General features: G+C 54.5%; 1 protein-coding gene across 2 annotated transcripts in view; it reads right to left on the bottom strand.

The window, feature by feature from the left end:
- Positions 1 to 21,496, bottom strand: part of FLT4 (fms related tyrosine kinase 4) — a 75,509-nt gene extending 54,013 nt beyond the window's left edge. Inside the window, exon 1 of one of the 2 annotated variants that reach the window (XM_025200990.1) lies at positions 21,439 to 21,496. In XM_025200990.1, coding sequence (XP_025056775.1) covers positions 21,439 to 21,496 — 58 coding nt within the window. The remainder of the gene's footprint in view (positions 1 to 21,438) is intronic. The other variant, XM_025200991.1, reaches the window with a different exon arrangement.

Here is a 21,496-nt window from a genome sequence, read left to right as displayed (position 1 = left end):
AAGAGTCGCCTGGTGCCCTGAGGTCCCCCAGCGTGACCCGACTGGCTCCCAGGGAGGCACACCTGACGGATGCCAGCTCAACGCTGTCCTGAAATGCCGTGCAGCTCAGAGAGGGCTGCTGACGGGACCTTCTGCCCACGTGGGGCCGGGGCAGGCGAGAGTGGAGGAGCCAAGTATGTCAGGGGCAGATGCGAGCGTGCTTTGGTCTTTGCCACTCAGCAATGCTTTCTGCTTCCACTCCCCGTCTCGTCATGGTTAGCCCACTCGAATGGCTCCAGCATGTCTCTGCCTCCCATTCCCTCCCTCTTGCAGGAGGCAGCCCCGCTGAGCTCCTCTCCAGAGAGCGATCCAGCTCACACGGTCCCTCGCACCGACCTCCTTTCTTGTCCTGGCCTGTGTTGAATCCCTCTGGTTGCCATCGGCCTGGTTATCGGGCAACCCCAAAGGACCCCCCCCACACTGAGATACCCCTCACTTCCAGGATCCTTTTAATAAATGGGCTTTTCAGCTGCGGCACATCTTATTGCAAGTGGCTGCAATAAGGATTTCCAGAGCTGGAGCGTCCAACATTCAGCCAAGCGGTCACCGGCCCTGGGCCCACCGCTCCGATTTCCTCCCTCCTGCTCCCAGTCCCAGGTCTGCGGATCCCCCTTCTCTTCTTCCCCCCTTCCTGTCCCCACATCTTCTCCCCCGCTCTCTTCTCTGCTCTCTTCCTTCTTTTGCCTCCATTTCCTCTTGCTCTTCCTTGACCGTTTTCCTGTTTCTTATCTCACCTCCACTTCCCCCAGACTCCGAGCTGCCCCTGGGCTTGAAGCTCCCTGGCGCTTGCAAGCGGTGCAAGTTGACACCGGTGCAGAGTCAGCAGGTGAGTTTGGCCCTTCCCGTGTGGCTTTGGCATCTAACAAGGGCAGCTGCTCCAGAGCACGGCCCTGAAATGGGAGAGTCCTGAAGGCGGGGAAGGGAGTGGGGAACCAGCTTCAACAAGTGGAATTAAATCCATCTATTTTCTTTTCTAACACGGGAAATGGCATTTTCCTCCTGCCTTGTTTGCCTTCAAGCCGAGCCCTGAGCATTTCCAGATATTAGCGGATACGTTGGCAGCCAAATCCATGTCTAGACGGCCCGTTGGGCTAGTTCCTTATGTCAACAAGAGCGGAGGTTACTGCTGATGGGTGATGTCAGCACCAGAAGTGTCAGGACAAGGCCATGCATTTCCACTCCCCTCCCCACCCGCTCCGAGCCCACCCCCTGGCTAGGGGCTGATTGAAAGGCATGAACCTTTGTGTCTCCGATGCCACCCAGGCCCACGGTCCGGACTGGTCTGCCCACGTGCATGGTGCACCCCTTGCTGCTACGCAGAGATTTCCGTGTCAAAAGAAGAGCTAAGAAAGAAACACGGCGCTTTTCCTTCTGCTCCACCCGTGGCAAAGGGACAAGACCCAACCCTCTGCCAGTACGCAGATCTCGTCCACACACAGTTCCACTGGTGGGAGCTTGCACCCAATGGAGTTTGGACCATTGTGATGATCTCTGTGCCTGGGAACACCAGGGAAGCCCCCCAATCTCCACTTTCTCATTCAAGCCTCCGCTGCCATGCGATTGCAAAAGTGCGCTGAGCAAGCCCCACGTGTCACGCCGACCCCTTGGGTTCAAAGCCACCCATGCGAGTCGCTCCATTTCTCAGTGCCTCGGCCTCCCTCTGTAAAGGGTAACACAGACCTGCCTCAATCGTAAAGAGCTTGGAGGAGGTTAAATCTACGCTTGGTTACACTGTGCACGTTGGGGACAAACTCAGTTGCAGATACTGGGGTGCCCGAGATCAGTCATTGCCTTAGTGTTACCTCATGGGAACTCTTCAATAGCCCTGGGCTGGGTGGGCTGGTTTGCACACGGACATCATGCTGCAAAGCAGTTGGAAGCATCTCCTGTCCCAGGGGCTGACAAATCTCCCAGCCTCAGAGGGTGCAAGTAGGAAACCAAACCAGGTCTCAGGTAGCAGCTGCGGAGACACCAGGATGGCTGGACATGCATCACAGATTTGTGATTCCCTTTGCATCGCAGATTTGCAAGCCTGGGTTCCTGCTGTTGCAAGCTGCTGTGCTCCCCGGCAGCCCGAATTGCCTGCACTTCCCCAGCCCACTCCTTTCTCTGCTGCCCTTCACGGTGAGGATTCATAGATTCATAGATGTTAGGGTCGGAAGGGACCTCAATAGATCATCGAGTCCGACCCCCTGCATAGGCAGGAAAGGAGGAGCAGAGCTGATCTGCAGTGCTCCCCCATGCCACTTGCGGGGGAGTGACAATACCTCCTCCTCTCCCTGACACTTCTGTCAGAATAGGGCTTCACAATGCAAAATGCCTTCAGCTTTTGAATCTCATTGCCAGCGCAGTAAGACCCCTTGTTCCACCCCTCCAGGCCTTCCACGGGTCAGGAAACCTGGCAGAACTGCCTTCCCCGTGTTCACCGCTTATACCATCACCTGGAAAAGTAAAACTGCCCTTCTGGACAGCAAGGAGGCTGGAGCAAGCTCTCAGCCAAGCAAACGTTATGACCTTCCCCCCTTTCTCAGCCTTACTTAGCAAAGCAGAAAGGAGGAGGCGAGAGACACCTGTTTCCTAGTCAGCAGAGGCTAGGACCAGGAGAGCTGCCTTAGTCCACTGGAGGGAAACATATACAGCATTTGGTGGCCGCTTGGAGGAGAATTAGCAGCCACCGCTAAAAAAGCCACTTCAAAAAGTGGCACCCCCATCAGAGCCCTGAGAAGAGGCCGAAGATTGGACAGACCCAACTGTCCTCTCACACATCCAGCGACAGCTCTCACCTGGAGACGTGTCCCGCTGTAGGTGCAGGCAGCTGGTGCATGAAGGAAGCTTGTCCATGCTGGCCCTAAAGGACTTCCCAGTCCAGAGCCATCTTCCCCCCCACTCTGAACACTGGGGAGCAGATTAGCAGAGCACGAGGCCAGTGCAGATCATCACCTCTCTGATGTAGTAGCATCGTATATCCCCTTATATAAAGCAATGGGAAATGTGGCCCCTAGTACTTCTATGTGACTCGATCCACGTGCTGCAGACAAAGCTCGCCCCATTTCCCACCCACTGGGCTGAAGTTCTTGCAGCAGGCTGAGTCCTCCTCTCTTCTCCAGGGGAAGCTTGGAGCCGTGTTTGAAAAGCAGAATGTGGCTGTCACGCATCGAGCAGGGGAGCTGGCAGGTCGACAGGGGGAATTTGAATGCACAGCTGACATCTCCTCCTCTTCACAGTTACTCATGTCATAAGAAAGGACAGCCAAAGGGTGAGGAAGGCTTGTTTGCAACGGCATGACACAGCGCTGAAGGTTGAAAACTGAATAAACCGGCCCTTGCCAGCTCTAGCTACAGCTGGGATCAAACCCCATGGAGATGCACAGCAGGTGAGGTTCCCCCTGTCCGTCACCCAGGATGACCCGTCCTAAATGCAGGACAGAAGCACTCCGGCAGCATGGAGCAGTCTTTAAATGCTAGCCAACGAAACGAGTAGCAATAAGGTGAGCCCGGATTCAATGTGACCATTTCAGAAGGATCCCAGCAGAGAGGACAGGGTCAGGCTAGGATGCTACAGCAATACATGTGCATAACCAACAACTGAAAGCAGGAATCCCAGAAAACGGCTGGTTCCCACAAAGGGCAGAGGCACTGCCTCCCTTTCTTGTGCTCTTAACGAGCTGCTTAAGAGACATGCCCAATGTGCTCCCTGTTTCACAAGGGTCAGTCAAGTTGCTCCGCAACGCAGCAGCAGGTCAGTCCGTGTCTTGCCCTGTCCTACACAGGGTTCGGGCCGAGGGCTCAGCTAGCACCGTAGATATAGGGCTGCTTACAGCTGTCAGCGCCTTGTCCAAAGCTCAGAAGTGAAGGGGCTGGTATCCTTGTCCTATCACGAGGCATCCACATGGATGGGTTAGAAAGAATCCCGCTGGAGTCTGGAAACACCTAATTCCCTCTCTCCTGTTCCCCCATTCCCTTGTCCCTCCTCTTCAATGCACACCCCATGCGAGGAGGCCTTTCAAAGCAATGACAGCACCTTGTCACCCTTTTCCTGGCGATGCAAGTGAGACCAGAAGGAAGCCTGACCAGGAGGAGAGGCATTGCTCTCTGAGACTTACTTCTGTCCCCTCGAGACCTACCGTCTGCAAGCACCGCTCCGCCAGGGAGCATCCTCTAGCTCCCTGGGCTCCTTTGAGGGATGGAGAATGCGGTGGGAGCAGCCTAGCAGGGCTGAGAGGGCAGAAGGAGTCCACTGGGCACAATCGTTGCATTACAACACGGCAACACTCCTGTTGAAAAGCTCCTGTTAGCACCGGGGCTTGTTATGAGACAGGCGGTACCCCCGACCCAGCTGGGACTGGCGGTACCCCCAACCCAGCTGGGACTGGCAGGCTCGAGGACGTAGGAGAAGTCAGGTTGTGGCAAACCTGGCGTCTGAACCCCGACCTAGGCACTCCCAGTACTTAGCTGGTGATCTCAAGAACCCCTTTGGCCTAGAGCCATAGACTTTCTTATCGCAATAGGAGACTTGCACACACAAACACACACTTCAAAGGGCTTCCTACGGAGGCAAGCGAGGTATCTCAATGCATCAAATTAGCACCAAGCTGGCCACATGGCCCCCTCAGGAAGCTAAACATAGATGTTTCTGCTATGATGCTGCATCGCTGAAGCCCTTGGGAGGTAGTGGAGCACTAAGACCTAATGGCTAGAGTACGCGACTGGAGTTGGTGACATCTGCCAACCTCACAGAGGAGTGGGGGCAGGTGACTTCAGGTCCTCACACAAATGCTGCTCTAACAAAGCACTGCTATTTGTACAAGCCCTTGGGAAGCTTTTCCTCTCTCCGGGGTGCACCAGGTCTGCTGTGGAGGGAGAGGCGGCAGGGGAGCAGGGCAGCCAACCCTCCAGCTGTCCAGGCATCGCCAAGCCTTCCAGCACCCTTGCTCAGCTTGGGGAACAGCATCAGTTCCTCTGCCTGGGAGTGTTTATCTGTCTGTCTTTCTCCCTCTGCCTCTGCAGGAAGCTCTCTCCTCATCACCCTGCTTCGCTCCAGCCTGGTTTCCTGCACGATCCTGCCAGGTTTACCCTGCGTTTTCCTCCTTGCCTCCCCCCATGCTATGACCATCAGGCCATGTTTGCATTTCTGTCTCCTGCCGCCTTTCCTCTCCCTTCCCCCAACGCTCCCTCCCCTCCCCACTCGCTCCCTGCTCCATCCTCCCAGAGAGGCCATGTCCCGAGCCAAAGTTAGCCTCTGTCAGGTAGCCACATGTCCGGCCCAGAGCAGCGGGTCAGCCGGGGCCACCCTGCAGACCTCCTCTAGGATCTGTGCTGTCAGCAGCCTCTCCGGGCCCCAGGGGAGTTGGATGTTTGCGGCTCTGCACTGGTGAGGGATGCTCTCCGCACATCTGAGACAGTTCACTTCCCCTCCGGCTGACCAGCCAACCCTGGCCAGCCCACCTCCTCGTTCACTGGCAAGGGGCTGGCCAGACGCCTCTTTGTTTGGTCCCCAAATCCCTGAATTGGTTTGCATTTGTTGGCTGCCCACTTCAAGCCAGAGAATCCTTTTCCTGCCTTTGAGATAGAGGATGCTCCAGCCATCTGTGTGTGCTATTTCCTAGTAGAAACTAACCAGCGCAGAATTGCTTCCGCGCCCCGACACGTGGGAGCGCGGCATGGGTTTTCAGCAAGGCACAGGACTAGGCAATGTGGGCAGGACGTACCCAGCACCTTTTGGCAGGACTTAGACCTGCCTTGATCATTGGATGCATTCCCCAAGGGAGAGAAAAAGGTGGCCCTCAAAATCCATAAGGCTTCAAAGTGTCTAGAGTAGCTTGCAGGGCTGCATGGTAGCCATCCTTACTAGGACAGGTGCTGATACTGCCTGGCAGCGCAAGCAGAAATCTTCTCCCCCATCAGTGTACAAGACTGGCCTCTGGGATGTGGCCTTCATCGGTCATAGGGTCAACCTTTGCAAAACTCAATTAAAAATCACCCTCCTTCCTTTCAGAGCCTGTCAGTCTCCCCTCCCTGGTCCTTTTCCATTCCTTTTTCTTGCAAGTTCATCTTGCTACTCTCCTCTGTTCCAACGGGATGCACTTAATGAGGAGCATAAAGAGCATGGGGACTCGGTGGCTCCAGGGTTTGGTAATGGGAAACAATTTCACTGGCAGGTCACTAGTCACAAGGGATCCAAGCCCATATTGGGAACGATCAGTAGGTCGGAGACCTGACTGATGGCCTGCGTGAAACGAGCAGTTGGTCCCAGGCCAGCTCTCAGCAGACGAGTGTCCATGTCGCAGATGGCAGTCTCAGCAGAGGAACCCACCTCAGGGTCAGCCAGGAGGGTCAAGCTTTGTTCTAGTGGTTGCTGAGGACAGACAAGGATGTCTTGGGGGAAGCTTGCACTGCCCTGGCCCAAGATGAATCCATCCTGCGACGAAAGAGAGGCTTTGGCCATGCCAGCGCCTTTCCCCAGCATCTTTCTTTGCTTCCATTTAAGGAGGAAAACAGCAATGCTCCACCGCAGGAGGAATGCAACAGCAAAGGGGATAAACCAGGAGGTTATACAGGGCCAAACTATGCCTTCGTCTACAGAGGCAGAGCTCTTGGTGCCTTTGCTGCAATGAGCATGACCTGGTGCGTTTAGCAGCAGGAGGTGAAGCCCAGATCTTCATGGCACAGGTTTGCCAGGCCAGAAAGGGGTGTGATTATACCCAATAACCAACACTGCCAACAAAGCTCCTTTTGTGGATGCAGCCAAAGAAAAGGACACTGGTCAGCTTGATTATATTGCTCAGGGAGGTGGTGAAGAAAACCCCTGACTGGCATAGGCTACATCTTCACCAGAGGCTGTGCTGATAGAGCCATGCCGTGTAGCAACGTAAGTAGAGGCTTTGCAGAACAGGCAAGCCCAAAGAGGGGCATATTCCATACCTTGTCCCTCCTCCCACGAGAGGGGAAAAGCAGGGTACAATGGGCAATGGTGAAGGGGCTTCAGTGCTTACACAATTATGCAGACCCTAGCGTGGGTGGATGCTGGTGGGAGACAGAAGAGATGGCCAGATGCGCAAAATGGCTAAGCTGCCGATGACAAAGAACCAGCTAAAGCAAAATGACTGTCAGAGGAAGGCGAGGCAGCAGCGATAATGGTGATGTGAGGCAGCAAGGAAGGACAGGAATCGGTTATAACCAGACAGAAAACCAGAGTAGGGCCCTGGACAGACAGACGGGAATGGGGAGAGACACTCTCAGCATCTGATGAAGCAACCTGCTGCATACGAAAGCTTACGCATCTCTAATGTAGTTATTCTATAGCCTGCAGGTGCAAATCTACCTGGCCTTTCGCCTGACTTCAGACTGACGCAGCTAGCCACCTCTCTACAGACAGGGGAGGTCCGTGTATGCCCACGTGCCCAGCTGGGTTCAATACCATGAGCTTACTCATGGACCAAACTCCTGAAGTCCTTGCTGAGGAAACACTCCCTCTGAGGAAAGGGCTTCAAAATGAACCAGGATGTTAGGATTTGGCCCGTGGGGAGGCAGAAGGTATAAGCAGAGGCTGGACAGGAGTCAGAGGGCCCCAAATGCCCCCTGAGAGGGGCTGCAGCACCAGTGCCGGCTGAGGAACTATAAACTGGAATTAATCCAGGTCCCCAAAGCAAAAGAGCAACAGCAGGGTTCGTCTCTCCTTTCTGCCCCCCTGGCGTGGCCACCTTGAAACCTACCCCTACTTGGTCCACAGAAGAAGGGACATCAAGTGGTTAGAAATGATTTGAAAAGAAGATGCAAGAAACAGCAGGGAAGTCCAGCAAGTAGGGGATAGTCCTAGATGTGCAGGACCCGAGTCCAACCCCTCCTTGGAGATATCGGGCAAACCACTTGGGGACAACAGGGAAAAGAGCATGGCCCAGCCTCCCAAGGGTGCTGTGAGGATACAGGGGTATGCAAGCAGATTAGATAGGACAGGTGAGACCTCGAGAGAGAGACAGCTTTGAAAGCAGATGAGCTAGCCGGCCCTGGAGGAAAAGCAGGAGGGAAGGACAAATCACCATAGCTCCATAAAGAAAATGAATGCAGAGCAAAGGAACAGGAGTTGTTCAAGACCATATGAGGGGAATGAGCAAGTGGAGGGGGGCGGATGCTGGGAAGGAAGAAGAGTTTAACGAGGAGCAAACTAATAGCAAGAGGAGGCTCTAAGCTCGCGGGGTCTCATGGGTAGGATTTGCAAAAGCCAGCACACGGTGTATTTACACAGATAATAACTACGGGAGGCTGTGCAAGTGTAGCAGCGGGTTGCTCTGTGTAGAATTAAGAGGTGTAGACAACTCAGACAGCGAGAGGGCACTTGCTCCGATTCTCACACATACGCTCCCTGTGCAAGTTATTCTGGCAGAGGAATGAAAAACTCAGGTACGAGGCAATGAGGGATCTCATCTATGTGGACATGGCAGCAGGGATGCCTCCACCTGCCCTGCAGACTTCTGTGAGCGTGTCAATGCAGCAGACCAGGCACGAAGGAAGAGTCCAGGGAGATGTGCAGCAATCTAGGGGCAGAGAGGAATGTCACCCCCCAAGTCAAGCACTGGCCAGGGGCCTTTTCTGCCACCCTCTCCAGCATCTGATAGGCACCATCCCCAGTCTGACGAGCTGATGCAAGCCCCGGCCACGCTGCTCTATGGATCTTGCTGAAGAACGAGGTCCAGGTGAGCAAGTGACAGGGACCTCATGCCACAGCATTTGGAGAAGAGCCCCACCTGACTTGCAGGACTGTAAACGGTCCCTGATGCTAACACCAACATGTAAAGGGGCAGTTGGGAAGAAAATGACCCATCCTGTGACCTTGGCTCACGTGAGGAGCTCCTTGATTTCAAGGGAAGCAGAAAGACCACGCTCTGTCCCTTTTCTTCTCAGCATACGGCTGCGACAGCAAGCCAGGCATGATTTTATTAATAAGACGTGATAGCTATCAGAGCCCCAAAGGCAAGCAGTGAAGTCGAGGGAGGCGCCAGCATCACTCTGGTTAAGGTTGAGACCCGCTTATTGCTTGACACCTGCGCAGATATCTCCATTGCCTGCCACACAGCAGAGCACCTGCAGACAGGAGACTCCTTTCATTCCTTGCAAGAGAAGACGGGCTTTGAAATGTCTTGCGTGGTATATCCCAGCGGAGCTCCCAAGAGCAAACTCTATTACCATGCTCAGGAGCAATTTGAAGGCAGGCAAGGTGAAGACATGCTTTTTAAGCAGCTTGAAAAAGACTCCCAGGATTGTATACACAGGCAAATGATGCCTTTCTTGAGAGGCATGGCTTGATAGTTGTTTTCTTACTGAAGGACCTTTCCCAGGCCATATAACCCAGCCCAGGGATGCACACCACCAAACACAATAGAAAGGAAGTGTTTACATATGCTAATGACTTCCATGTAAGGAGCAGAAATAATAGTAGAGCTTGTCCTAAAATGCCTGGACATCTCGATCTGCTTCTCCGGGTGAGACCGCAGCACAACTACCCGGGAACAGACGGAGCTCAGGTCCCTGTGGGCGCAGCCTCGCAGACCAAACGGCTTGCCCACAAGCACACACCTCTCATGTTCCTCTACCAGCAATGGGAGCCAGCTCTCCTGGCAGATGTTTCTACCACCAGATGCTTCTGCCACGCACGGCAGGATTCCCACGGGGAACACAGGCCTTGCCCGTTTCCACTCTCTCGCAGCCCTGAGCAGAGCTGGGAGGCACAAAGCCCTCCTGCGGGCAGCGTGAAGGAGCGGGAGAAGCCCTGGCCGACGTGCAGGATTAGAGCACAGGCCTGCAATGGGAATGATGCCCACGGGAGCTGCCGGCACACGTGCAGCGGTGCACGCACAGCGCTCCGCTGCTGCACTGCCGCATACTGCTGTATAAGGTGAGGGGAACGCATAGACACTCCCTGAGATCAATCTCAGAGAGGTCTTTTGCTAAGAGCTCATGAAAGGGGCTGGGGCACATGACTTGTGAGGAGCGGTTGAGGGCACTGGGCTTATTTAGTCTGGAGAAGAGAAGACCTAGGCGGGGTTTGATAGCAACCTTCACCTCCCTGCAGGGGGGTTGGAAAGAAGATGGAGCTGGACTGGTCTCAGTGCGGGCAGGTGGCAGAACAAGGAGCAATGGGCTCAAGTTGCAGCGAGGGAAGCTGAGGTTAGATATTAGGAAAAACTCTCTCACTAGGGGGGTGATGAAGTACTGGGACAGGTTACCTGGAGAGCCTGTGGACTCTCCATCCTTGGAGGTTTTTAGGACCCAGGTAGACAAAGCCTTGGCTGGGATGATGTAGTTGGGGCTGGTCCTGCTTGGAGCAGGGGTTGGACTGGATGTCCACCAGCGCTACTGATAACCTTGTTTATTCTGCAGGTGGAAAGAGTAACAGCATGTCCCTTCCCACTTCCATTAGTGTCCTCAGTACCAGTATCATGCATTACCCTGGGAGTGCTCAGGGAGCATCAAGGATGAAACACTGCTGAGACTGGAGAACTGGGCTGAGCCCTGAAGGCAGGAAAAAACATCTGTGCAGGGAGAGAGGCCACAGGATTGCAGCTCTGCCTTTCTAAGTGCATGGGCAATTACCTCCTCCAGGTCCTGCTCAGCAGGTTCATCACAGATACATCTTTTTACCCTTGCATAAGTCTCTCAAGTTCATCTGGGGATGGCTTTATTACTGTTTTTTTTTAAATCTGGTATTGTATTTAAGCATTGCTCTCTTTGGGTGAGGGTTGCTGGGAGGCCAATGCTGCACAGCATCTTCTGCCTTCCATCACAGCAATAACCATTAAAGAGCAGCTCAGACACAGCCACTGGCTCTTATCTTCAGTAAAGACTGGCTGGTGTTTCTACCCCCCATATCAAAATGGATCCTGGTGCTCCCTCTCTCCCACTGATAAGTTCTGGGAGATGCCACCCAGATCTTGTTATTGCTTTGGAGGCTGGAGGCCTGGGGGATTAAGCGCTTTCAGTCAGCATTGGACATGATTTGTCTAAGCAGCCGGGGGCGGCGAGGGACTGCAAATCTTATGAAACGCTGCACACGGTGAGCGCAGGCCTTGTCCTGCGGAACTGCAGTCAGGCGCAAGTTGTGCACAAGTCAACACTGCTGCACGGCATACCGATCCCAGGACAGGTCCGACTCTAGTGCAGCCATTGCGTTTGGCGAGGGGAGATGGGATGGAGGAGGCAGCTGAAGCCACTTTCTTTCCCCCCAAAGGGGATATGGAAGATGTTAAGGACCTGTCCCTGGACCAACCTGACCTAGGAGAGCAATCTTAGGTTCTGAGATCCCACCTACACTGGCTTCTTCTTTTTGGACTTCATTGCTGCCAACAGGCTGGCTCCAGCTAAGGCAGATCATCCGCAGACTGTTTAGAATAACCTCAGTCCTTCCCTCCCTGTACTGGCTGCACACCAACAGCTCTGTGATTTGCACTCAAGGGCACAAATGATTTCTGCTTGCCTTCATTAATTAGGCAGCTGCATGCAAGGCAGGGCACTCAGCACACCCTTCCAATGTCCCTTTTGGTCATAGTGAGCTAAACTGAAAGAAGCACTCTTAGACCAAAGCAGGAGAACTGATTCAACACAGATTTGCATTGAAATCACTTCATGGTTCACTGGTAGTTGAGCTGGGCATGTCTGCATGCAGGCAAGGCATCTGCCTCCACAACGTGATGCTGCTGCTTTCCGCTGAGCATGTTCCACCCAAAGATCTCCAAGCTTCTGCCAAACAAATCAAGCTGAGGTGTGAAGGAGTCCTGGCCAATGGAAACCATATGCAAACCATACATCCCTACTCATTCTGTTGAGTTGATGTCAACTCAAATCCATTTACCAGCAAGTGAAACATGGATTTTTCTGGGCATCTGACTTCTTCAGCTCTTTATGATGCAATTTTAAAAGAGGAATTTAAAAAAAAAAAAAAAACAACCCCTGCTATCGGTTAATGCAGTTACATGGAATTGCCTACTGGCTATTTTGAACGACAGCAATGAATGGAAATAACAATTCTGATATTGACTTCTTGTTTCTTTGAATCTCAAGATTTATTGTCCTGCAAGAAAACTATTGACTTAAGCTTTGCATTGGTCAATATGTATATCCAGAGTTATTGACCACCCAAAGCACATCTCAGCAGGACTCAGTATTTTACTGATGTGGAAACTGAGTCCAAGGCAGAGTAGGGAACAAATGCTGCTAACTGAAGGACAGAGCAGAGTCCTGGATGTCCAGTCCCTTCCTTTAACCAGCAGGCACATGCCTTTCCTTTCGGGGGCTTCAAAGTGTGCATGTGCCAGGGGACCTTCCACAAGCCTTTGTGCCATCATCTCATGTCCATTTTGCAGGCTTAAGATACAACTATGCCCCTTTCTCACGTCTCCTGCAGGGAAGAAGGCAATAAAATAGTATACTCTTATGGACATATTCGTCCCCTGAAGAGCCTGCGTGCCCTCTACAACGCCCTCTGCCCAATTAAGTGCTTTCAAGCTCTCTGCAGGCCTCTTGGTGCTCATGAATCTCTAGACATGCTCTCATCAACCTTCTGATTCATTACATAATTGTGTACATCTAATCAGGGCTTCCAGAAGCACGTCCAGTAGCAGAAGAGCAGCTCAGGTCTCTGTTTATCTTAATCCACCAGAAAAGTAAATGCATTATAGATATCTATCTATACATCTATCTATCTACCTCAATTGATCTATATATCTAGATACAGATCTAGATACTGCATCTAGATAGATACCTAAATATATAGATACAGTTTATAGATAGATATCTATCTATATATAGATCTATATACTGTATCTATATATCTAGGTATTTATCTATATATCTTTCTAAGTTGATCTATATATATAGATACGGTATGTAGATCTAGATCAAGCTATCTAGATACCTATCTATATACTGTATCTATATATCTAGATGTACAGATTTCTTTTAAAGCAATGCACACGCTGCGCAGAGGGCAAGCGGTTGCTCAGAGTCTGAGCCGCCTGCAGAAAGACGCTGGGTGCTGGTGGACACGCTCGGCAAACAATACTGTTTGCTAGGGGCCAGATTCTGAAGCCCTTGTTTCAGCTGACCAGAGGCAGATCTCGCAGTGGAGTCATCAAGGACTTCGCCACCATAAAACTGAAGGACTTCAGGATCTGGCCTGATAATAAAAGCTTCCTTCCTTCGGTAGTGCTCGCTCAGCCTGATGCCACGGTGGCCTATCTCCTCCACGTCTCCCGAGGCCTTGGCCATCAGTTATTTTGGTTTATGCTGCTCTGTCTTTGTACCATCTGCCGGGCTGGGTTCATCCCTTCCTGCAGCTGCTAGCTGCCATAGTGGAAATGAGGCAAGCTTCCAGCCATCAGCGAGGAAAAGGGCGTGGGCCAGCGTAAACAGCAAGGCACCAGATGGGCACTGCTGCTTTCCTGGCATGTGTACGGGGACATAGGTACAAGCATTCATGGGTCATAGTAGGTGTGTAAATGCACCTAGCTGGCAGTCGGAGCATCCTGGTGTGAACGGGACGGTGCTGTATTACAGGGCAGGGCCATCCAACTAGTGGGTGCACGGCGCGCAGAGCTGAGGGGGAGCTTGGGGCAGTGCAGCAGTAGCAGGGAGGAGGGCAGGGGGTCTGGGTTCGCAGGGAAGCAGGAGGGGAAAGGGGGTTGTCTTCACAGCATGCAGCCCTGGGGGCCCATGACTTGCCGTGGTCTGGCCCATGGGGCACTTGGCCCCCGGGTACTTAGAAGCTGGCCGGCCCTGCTATAGGATGCAACAGCATGGGAGAAATGAATGATCTGAAGCAAACCCTTTGCTCCATAGATCTTGCTTCTTTTTCTGCTCTCAGAGGGCCCGAGGAGTCATTATTCTGATCACAATCAGTTCTCCGCAAGCACTGAGCTGAAGCAGCAGCATTCAGCTGGGATCGGGGAGGGAAGTCACGCGGTCTTGCTTTCATTGCTCACCAACTGAGCTTGCAAGTGCCTCGGCTGGAAGCGGTACTTGAGCATCACTGAAAATTTTGGTTTCCTCCCACACTTGCCCTCGCAACTCAGAAACTTCCTGCTTGTGAATCCGCATGCAGCGGTTGCAGAAGCCCAAAACGAGCTCATTTACAAGCACTGACGTGCACAGAAGAGGACGAGCTGTTTAGATATTACAACGATAACTCTGGGATGGTGACTTGGGCCCTTGTGCATGGACTTTACTAGATGCATGGCAGCCCCAGGGAAGGCTGAAGTGAAGCATGTGTAAGTATGGGCCCCACTGAAGTGCTGGAGAAAGAGCGTTTTCCTGTTTGTTCGGGTGAAGCTGAATATGGCACATGCCCTTCTGCGCCCGGGCACTTCCTCTCATGCACGTGGAATCAAAAGGCTCCACTCCGCAGAAGAGATTATGCCATCCCCAGGTGCAATGTGCTTGGGCAGTACCCCAGCCTTGCACAGCTCTGCACCAGAGTGTGAAGGTGAAGCTTCGAGGGCAGCACGTGATGGAGAGCTCCCCGCTGTCCCGCAGCCTGATCCTAACTGCAGTGGTGCTGGCACCACTCCTCAGCAGCAGCACAGGAGAACGGAGAGTATGATCTAGTGCCTCATCCAATTTTTTACACCATTCATCTTGCTTGATGCTTGCCCTTTCCTCTCCTGGACATGTTCCCCCTTTGCAACCTATTAATTACTATGGAAACTAAACTGTGGTTGGTATGAGAGCTGCTTAACAGCCTCCACAGATGCAAGCTCAAAATCAATGGACACATCACAATACAGACAGTTGTTCGGGACCCCAGGTGCTTAGGGGATGGTTGTTTTCTAACAGATGTGCTCCTGGCGTTTCATTAACCTCCTCACCAATGAAATGCATCTTTTACCACCAGAAGATGGGGGAAGGGGAACCATCTGGTGGACTTTCCCTTGGCCGGGCTTATCTGCTGGATGGCTTCAGTTGCAGGCGTGTGGTCCTTGGGGTTGCGCTGGGCACAGGCACATGGAACGGCACATGCACAGACCTGTTCTTCCACCCCCTCTTCTGTAGCTGACCTGGCCATGTCACCAGGCCATCACGCTCATCTCCACCCACCCCATTGCATGTCACATCCCCAGCACTAAGGGTGGAAAGCTCTGCCTGGCCCTGGAGCCCAGCCAGGTGGCCGTCCTCCCGGATCTCCCCTTGCCCCACACACCCCGCTTGAGCATGCTACAAAGAGGTCATCGTTCCTCATCCTTGACTGCCTTTTAACTCAGATCTGGGGGTTTGTGCACAAACAAGTAAACAAGGCCAAGGGAAGGGGCTGGCAGTCGCCTCCCTCCCCATCCCGGGCCCGGAGGGAGTGCTTATATCACAGCCAATGGAAACCTGGAGCAGGGGCAGCCCAAGCTGCCCTCTTTCTCCCATCCTGGATAGACCGAAAGCTGCCCTGCTCCCTGCTGTTCCGCCCACCATAAAGGGGTCCCTGAACTGTTATCAGGCAGTGACAGTTTCCGCCATTCGATTCCTCCTGTCCGTCAGGAAAGCTAAATAAGGAACGTCGTGCAGGCGGCTGCAGGAAAAGGGGAAATGCAGGAACATCCGGCCCAGCTGCCAATTTTTCCTTTCCCATGAACCACTGCTGACCTCCACCAAGGAGAACCTGGACACCCAGCCTGGCATCAGGACCACTCATCTTCACTTAACCCTTTGGGGGCTCCCGGCCACGGCTGATCCCACCTAGCTAGTCTGCCCAGTATGGCGGGTATCCCAGCCCTGCCGCCCCATCGCTCGGTTTAACCCAAAGAGGGATGGTGCCCTTGCGAGCGGGGCGCTACGTCACTTGGTGTCGCGCTACCATTCGAGCGGGAAGCCAATGCCGCTTGACTCTTACGCACCAGCTGACTTTCACCCAGTGAACTGGAGTCTCCAAAGTGCAAAATAATTAACCCTTTCACCCCTGCAGGCTGTTGGATTTGCACAATGAGAATTCACGTCTAAGTCTTCTACCCCAAAGCATCATTCCGAAATATAGCGCCCCCCTCATACACCCCCCACTCCACAGCAAGGGAAAACATCCACTAAAAGAGGGTGTTCATTGGTACAGGGGCAGTCAATTTGCTGCATTACAGCAATGAAAAAGTCCGGTCCTGCTGGTGGGAGTGTTAAAAGCAAGGGATTGCTATAAACAGGGTTCATGAAAAATAGATTGCACCGTCTCACTCAGCTACTTTATCTCTTTGGAGGCAGTTTCTCTGTTTAATGTTTGCATTAAGCCTGCACGTGAACCCACGGGAGTGGTTGAATCTACTCCATTCTCGAAGCCATCTGGGATTAGTCTGTGTCCTTCTGAACACTGACGGGGGCTCTAAACCAGCTCTCCGCTGGCTGCCATAGGGGGGCAAAACCCACCGACTCTGTGCAACTCTACCCACTCCACTTACTGCTCCAAAACAAGGCCCAGGAGTGTGTGGAGGGGTCTGGGATACAGCTCCTGCCAAGTCCTTCTCACGCACAGCCCCGTGGGCTTGTACGGCTTTTGCCCAATCGGACAGCACGTTTGTATTGCGGGAATGAGTCTGCAGCTCGTTCCCTGACAGAGACCTCAAAACGGGCATGGAGACTCAGGGAGGGAGCACCAGAGCCAGAGGCAAATGCAAGTGTGCCCACCCAGATGCAACCATCGTCTTTCCCCACTGCCCCGTGCCACATGTTACACTGACCTCGCGTCCTCCTGCACCCCCTTAGATGGATGCCCACGTACTGATGTGCCCCACAGCACCCCTGACAGGGGGCTGTTTAAGTCCGTACATTCAAGGGAATCAGTGAACTGACTCAGACCTGAAGGGCCTGGAATAGAGGGAAGCCCCAAGAAGGGCTGTCGCCGGCAGAGGGGAGAAGGTGGGAGTTCAAGTGGAAGTCACCCTCTGGACCGAGCTCAGTTTCCTCCGCTTGTTCCCAACTCCGCAGTGCTTGCCCTGGGCAAAAACATGGCTTAATAAAGCTGGCTTTATCCCCAGGTTAGCGAGGCCAGGGCTTCACCCCCTGCCCCCATGCCCTTTGCGTGCGGGATCTTACCTCACCTCTGGCATCAGCACTGAAGTATCCCAAGTGCTAAGAGCTGGCAAGTGGCAGAGCCAGGCTTTGAGCTCGGGCCTTCTTGCCTCTTTGCCCACTTGACCACTTGCCATCTCCACTCCTGTGATTTTGCTGCGACAGCAAGACACCACAGACAGGCGAGAATACGTTCAGCTGGAAACAGCATAACGGGCTTGACCAGAAAGGAAAAGCCCCCCTTGGGACTCCGCTAACCCTCTGCTCGAACAACCAGAAACACAAAACACAGGCCTCGCATAGCCAGAGGCAATAAAACCCTGGGATTAATTTAACCAGGCTCTAGATGCCAGTGCAGCTGCAGCAGCACTTGGTTTGCTTAAGGAAGGAGAAGTTCTGATTTCAGCTCAGATCCGAGGGAAAGTCTAGCCCCGTCCCACGCAGCCGGCTGTGCTGCAGAGCTCGCGAGCACCATGCGTATGGCTGTCCCCTTCCGACCACGGCACCAGGCGCAGCCGTACTGTACGTCTCTGCAAGCCTTGGCTGCTCCCTGTACCGCCGTGCAGCCAGGCCTTTGGCTTGGATTCTCCTAGCGCCCTTGTGTTTCAGGTGCTTTTCTAAAAAGCTGCTGAGATCTGCAAATCAGGCATCCAAATCTCCTAGGCAGGTTTTGACCCAGTCGGGTCAAGATGAAATGGGGTGTGGGGTTCCTCCAGCACACAGGCTGCCTCTGCCAGCCCATGGGCCGTTACTTGGTCAGGAATCTGGTATCTCTTCCTAAAAGCTACGGGCTCCCCGGTCCCTGGGGTGGCATCGTGAGAGTCCCTCTTCCAGGCTTTCACGGTCACTGGGTTGGAAAATGGGGTTCCCCTGGCAGTGGACACAGAAGCTTGGGCTCCCCTGTAGCGGCTTCCCCCAGCTCTCATGCAGAAAGGGCCCATTCGCCAGAATTAAAAGAAACAAGCCCCCAAAACCCAGCTGGAAAAGGGAGGTCAGACAGCTCTGAGAAAGCTCCTACTCCAAGAGGTGTCGTTGGCACGCCGCTGGTGGAGAAACCTGGGAGAGAGGAGGCTGCCAATTCTAATCCCTGCATCCCCCCCAAACCATGGGGAACAAAGCAGAGGGGGAGGACGGGCCTCTGATCACCCCCGTCTTCACCGCCCCGCAGGCACAGCTGCAGTTGCAGGGCAAGGGCCTCTCACTCAGCAACAGCTTTGTGGAGAAGCTCCGATTTCAGCTAAGATCAGAGGGAGAAGTCTAGCCCTCGTCCCAGACAGCCAGACCTCATAGCAGCTTTGCACAGCCCCGAGAGCCATTGGTCCCCCCTGGTTTGCAAAAGCATCATATGGAGAAACAGAGCTGGGGACAGCTGCCCTTGCCCTGGCTGCCTCTCTCTGGTGGATACCGTCTTCTCCGCCAAGCTCTGCTCTCTCTCCTCCTCCTCCTCCACGGGAGGCTTTGCAGGGAGGTTCTCGCAGGCCACCTCTTTGTCCGTAGGATACCTGTGTCTTCCCTTCCCCGGGGGGCCAGAAATGGAAAGTGCCACGCCACCACGGAGAGGCTGCAACCCCAGAGCGGAGCCAGGAGGGGTCGGCACACAGGTAGAAACCCTGTGGGGTGGCAACCTCCCCAAGCCCCGTGGCAGTACTGCCCCAGGGGGGCAAGGAGGCCATGCGCAGCTGGAAGCAGGCCCTGCACGCGACATGGAGCGCCACCATCATTACGAGCTGCCGGGAGAGCAGGGGTGTCTGCATAGTCGTGCGGGCCAAATCCCAGCAGGGGAAAGACGTCTCCTTCAACTGGGGTGCTTTTGCCTTTGCAAATGGATGGGCTGGCTTTGCAGCCCCCCTGCCTGCAAGTTGCTGGGACACAGGGCTCGAGGGGGCTTCCTGAGGCATCTGATTCAGTCTGTAGGGGTGGTCTTGGTCTCTGTAGGGACCTAAATGGTGCCTGGACACTTCCAGAGCTCTGTGCCCAGCTCTCCCCCTACCTTTGTCCCCTACCATTGCTCTCTACCCAGGTGCTCCCTTATGCTGGGAACAGCTCCCCTCTCTTGGCACACGCTGGTGGCACTTGCTGATGAGTGAATAAGTCAGTGCATCCGGGTGGCTGCGCACTCCAGGATCCTTGCAGGGAGACCATCGGAGAAATGGCCAGTATTAACAAGCAATAAAGCTGCGGATGCAACTGCTTCCGGCACTAGATGCAAGTGTCACAACCGCCTCTCCAGGGTGCAGATACCAGTGCTGCAGCCATGGGAGCTGGGGTGTCGGCGCATCTAAACACAGGGATGACGTGCTCTTGGGTAACTAGGGCTCCCTGGGAATCTGGAGCAGGGACGCTGGCCAAGAGGGATATCTCAGTTCTGCACCTCCAGACACGATCCCTGACACCCCAGAGGGATGTTACCCCCTGACATTAGGGAGATGAGCCCCTCAAATTCAAAGAACTGGCCCAACAGTTTGTCCCAGGGGCATAGCCAGCTGGTCAGGCTCTCTCTTCCCCTTCCAGGACACTGCTGGAAAACCAGCTAGACCCTCCCCAGCCAAAGTCGGTGATGGCCAGCCACTCGCACAGGGCGTATCGCACTGGCTGATGCACACAGCCCGGCAGAGCTCTGACCCCGTCTGGCACTGGCCAGGTATGATCCATTCCCAAATGGGAAAGGCGCTGCACGCTGAGCCTGCTGCTCTGTTGAGACCAATCCGGATTACAGACCCATAGAAACAGAGCTGGAAGAGACCTCCAAGGATCCTCTGCTCCAGCCCCTGCTCAAGGCCACATCCCCTGTCTAAACCCTCCCTCCCATACACCCGTTTGTCTCGCCCACACCTAAGCACTTCCAGCAGTGGAGATTGCACAACTGCTCTAGGTGATTTGCTCCTTCCTAGGACAATGCTGGAAATCCCCTTCATTGGTGGTTTCCAAGAAGAAACTGGACGGGCATCTGTCTGGGGCAGCTCAGGAGCAATGAACCCTGCATCTGTGCAGGGGCCGGACAAGGTGACCCCAAAGTCCCTCCGAACTCAATGCTTTTACACATTATCCTGATTCTTCTCCGTCTCAGCTTTAAAAGCTGTCTCACCTCCTCCTAACACAGAGCCTGACTTCTGATCCCCAGACAGCACCGGAGAGGGAAAGAAACACAAGTAAATCCCAGTCCACGCAGCAGTCGCACCCCCTCCTCTCCCAGCTGGACGCTCATTTAACAAGGAACACATCAGTCTCTCCCTAACGAGCACGGTGGGGGGAAAACTGCATGTCCTGGGGGGGGGCAAAAGAGGCATCTGACCTTTCCTATCCACATTTCTCCCTGTTTCCCACTTGAGAACTGTAAGAACATTAGCTAACGAGGCCCATGTCCTGGCAGTCTCAGCCAAGCTCCCACATCAGGACAGGATTAGGGCACAGCTGAGAGCTGCTTTGCAAGTTGCTACCAAAAAGGCTTCAAACAGATGCCGTTCTGGAAGCACGGCCACAAGCGGAGCATCGGCAGCTGGGGGCTCCCCCACGCCTGGCAGCCACCCCACCCCGCCGGGGTCCAGCCCGTCCTTCCTGGGACCAGCTTCCCCCTGGCGGAGCACTGCACGCCCACCCATTTTACACCTCTCCATGTCCCCTCGCAGCTGAGCCAGCTCGGACCCACAAACCCGCCATCCCCTCCCGGCGTGTTACAGCACAGCGTTAACGTGGCGACAACGAGCCCCGGGGCACAGAGGACCGACCGAGCTATTTACACTCCAGGAATTGATGGCCCCCCTTGTCTAAAGTGTCCTGTGCCCGGGGTTTTTTTCCGGCGAGCCTTGTCTCTGTGCGTGCCCTGCAGGCCCCATCTGAACAGGACAGTGCCCCGGTCGCCTGCCCTGTCCTGGAGCCACAGCCCAGCATCGTCCACACCCCAGTCCCCATTCGCCCTGGCGGGACTGGCCACGTCCCCTGTCCGCCCGGAGCCAGTGCTCTCCCGGCACCCCAGCCAAACCAAGGGGCTCTGTTTGCCCACCTGGCTACAACAGCCTGCGTGCTTTGCTCCTGGCCAGTAGCTTCCCCCAGCGTGCCCCGTCCCCACTGCGCCAGAGCGTTTCAGGCCACCACGCTGGTCCCAACAGCACTGGGCACCTTGGCCCCAAATCAGGACCCAGCGCCCTGCAGACGGGGCAGCTCCTGCCCTGCACGGCGCACAAGGGGAGGGAAGGGGATTGGGAGGGGAAGGGATCGCAAAGCCCAGCGCTGCGAGCCGGGCTGGAGCGGCATGGGCAAGCCCTGCCAGGACCCGGGGGACTAGTGGGGACAGCAGAGCAGCACCCCGTCCGCCCGGGCTCCCGCCCGGGCTCCCTCCCGTGCCAGGCGGCGGTGCTCGGCGCTGCACGGCGGCGCTCACCTGCCTGGGAGACGAGGCGGATCCAGAGCCAGAGGGACAGCGGGCACACTCTCCTCAT

The sequence above is a fragment of the Alligator sinensis genome, unplaced genomic scaffold (genome assembly GCF_000455745.1).
Source record: "Alligator sinensis unplaced genomic scaffold, ASM45574v1 scaffold550_1, whole genome shotgun sequence".
Lineage (NCBI taxonomy): Eukaryota > Metazoa > Chordata > Crocodylia > Alligatoridae > Alligator > Alligator sinensis.
Note: the sequence above shows the minus strand (reverse complement) of the source record. Positions and strands in the feature narration are given on the sequence as shown.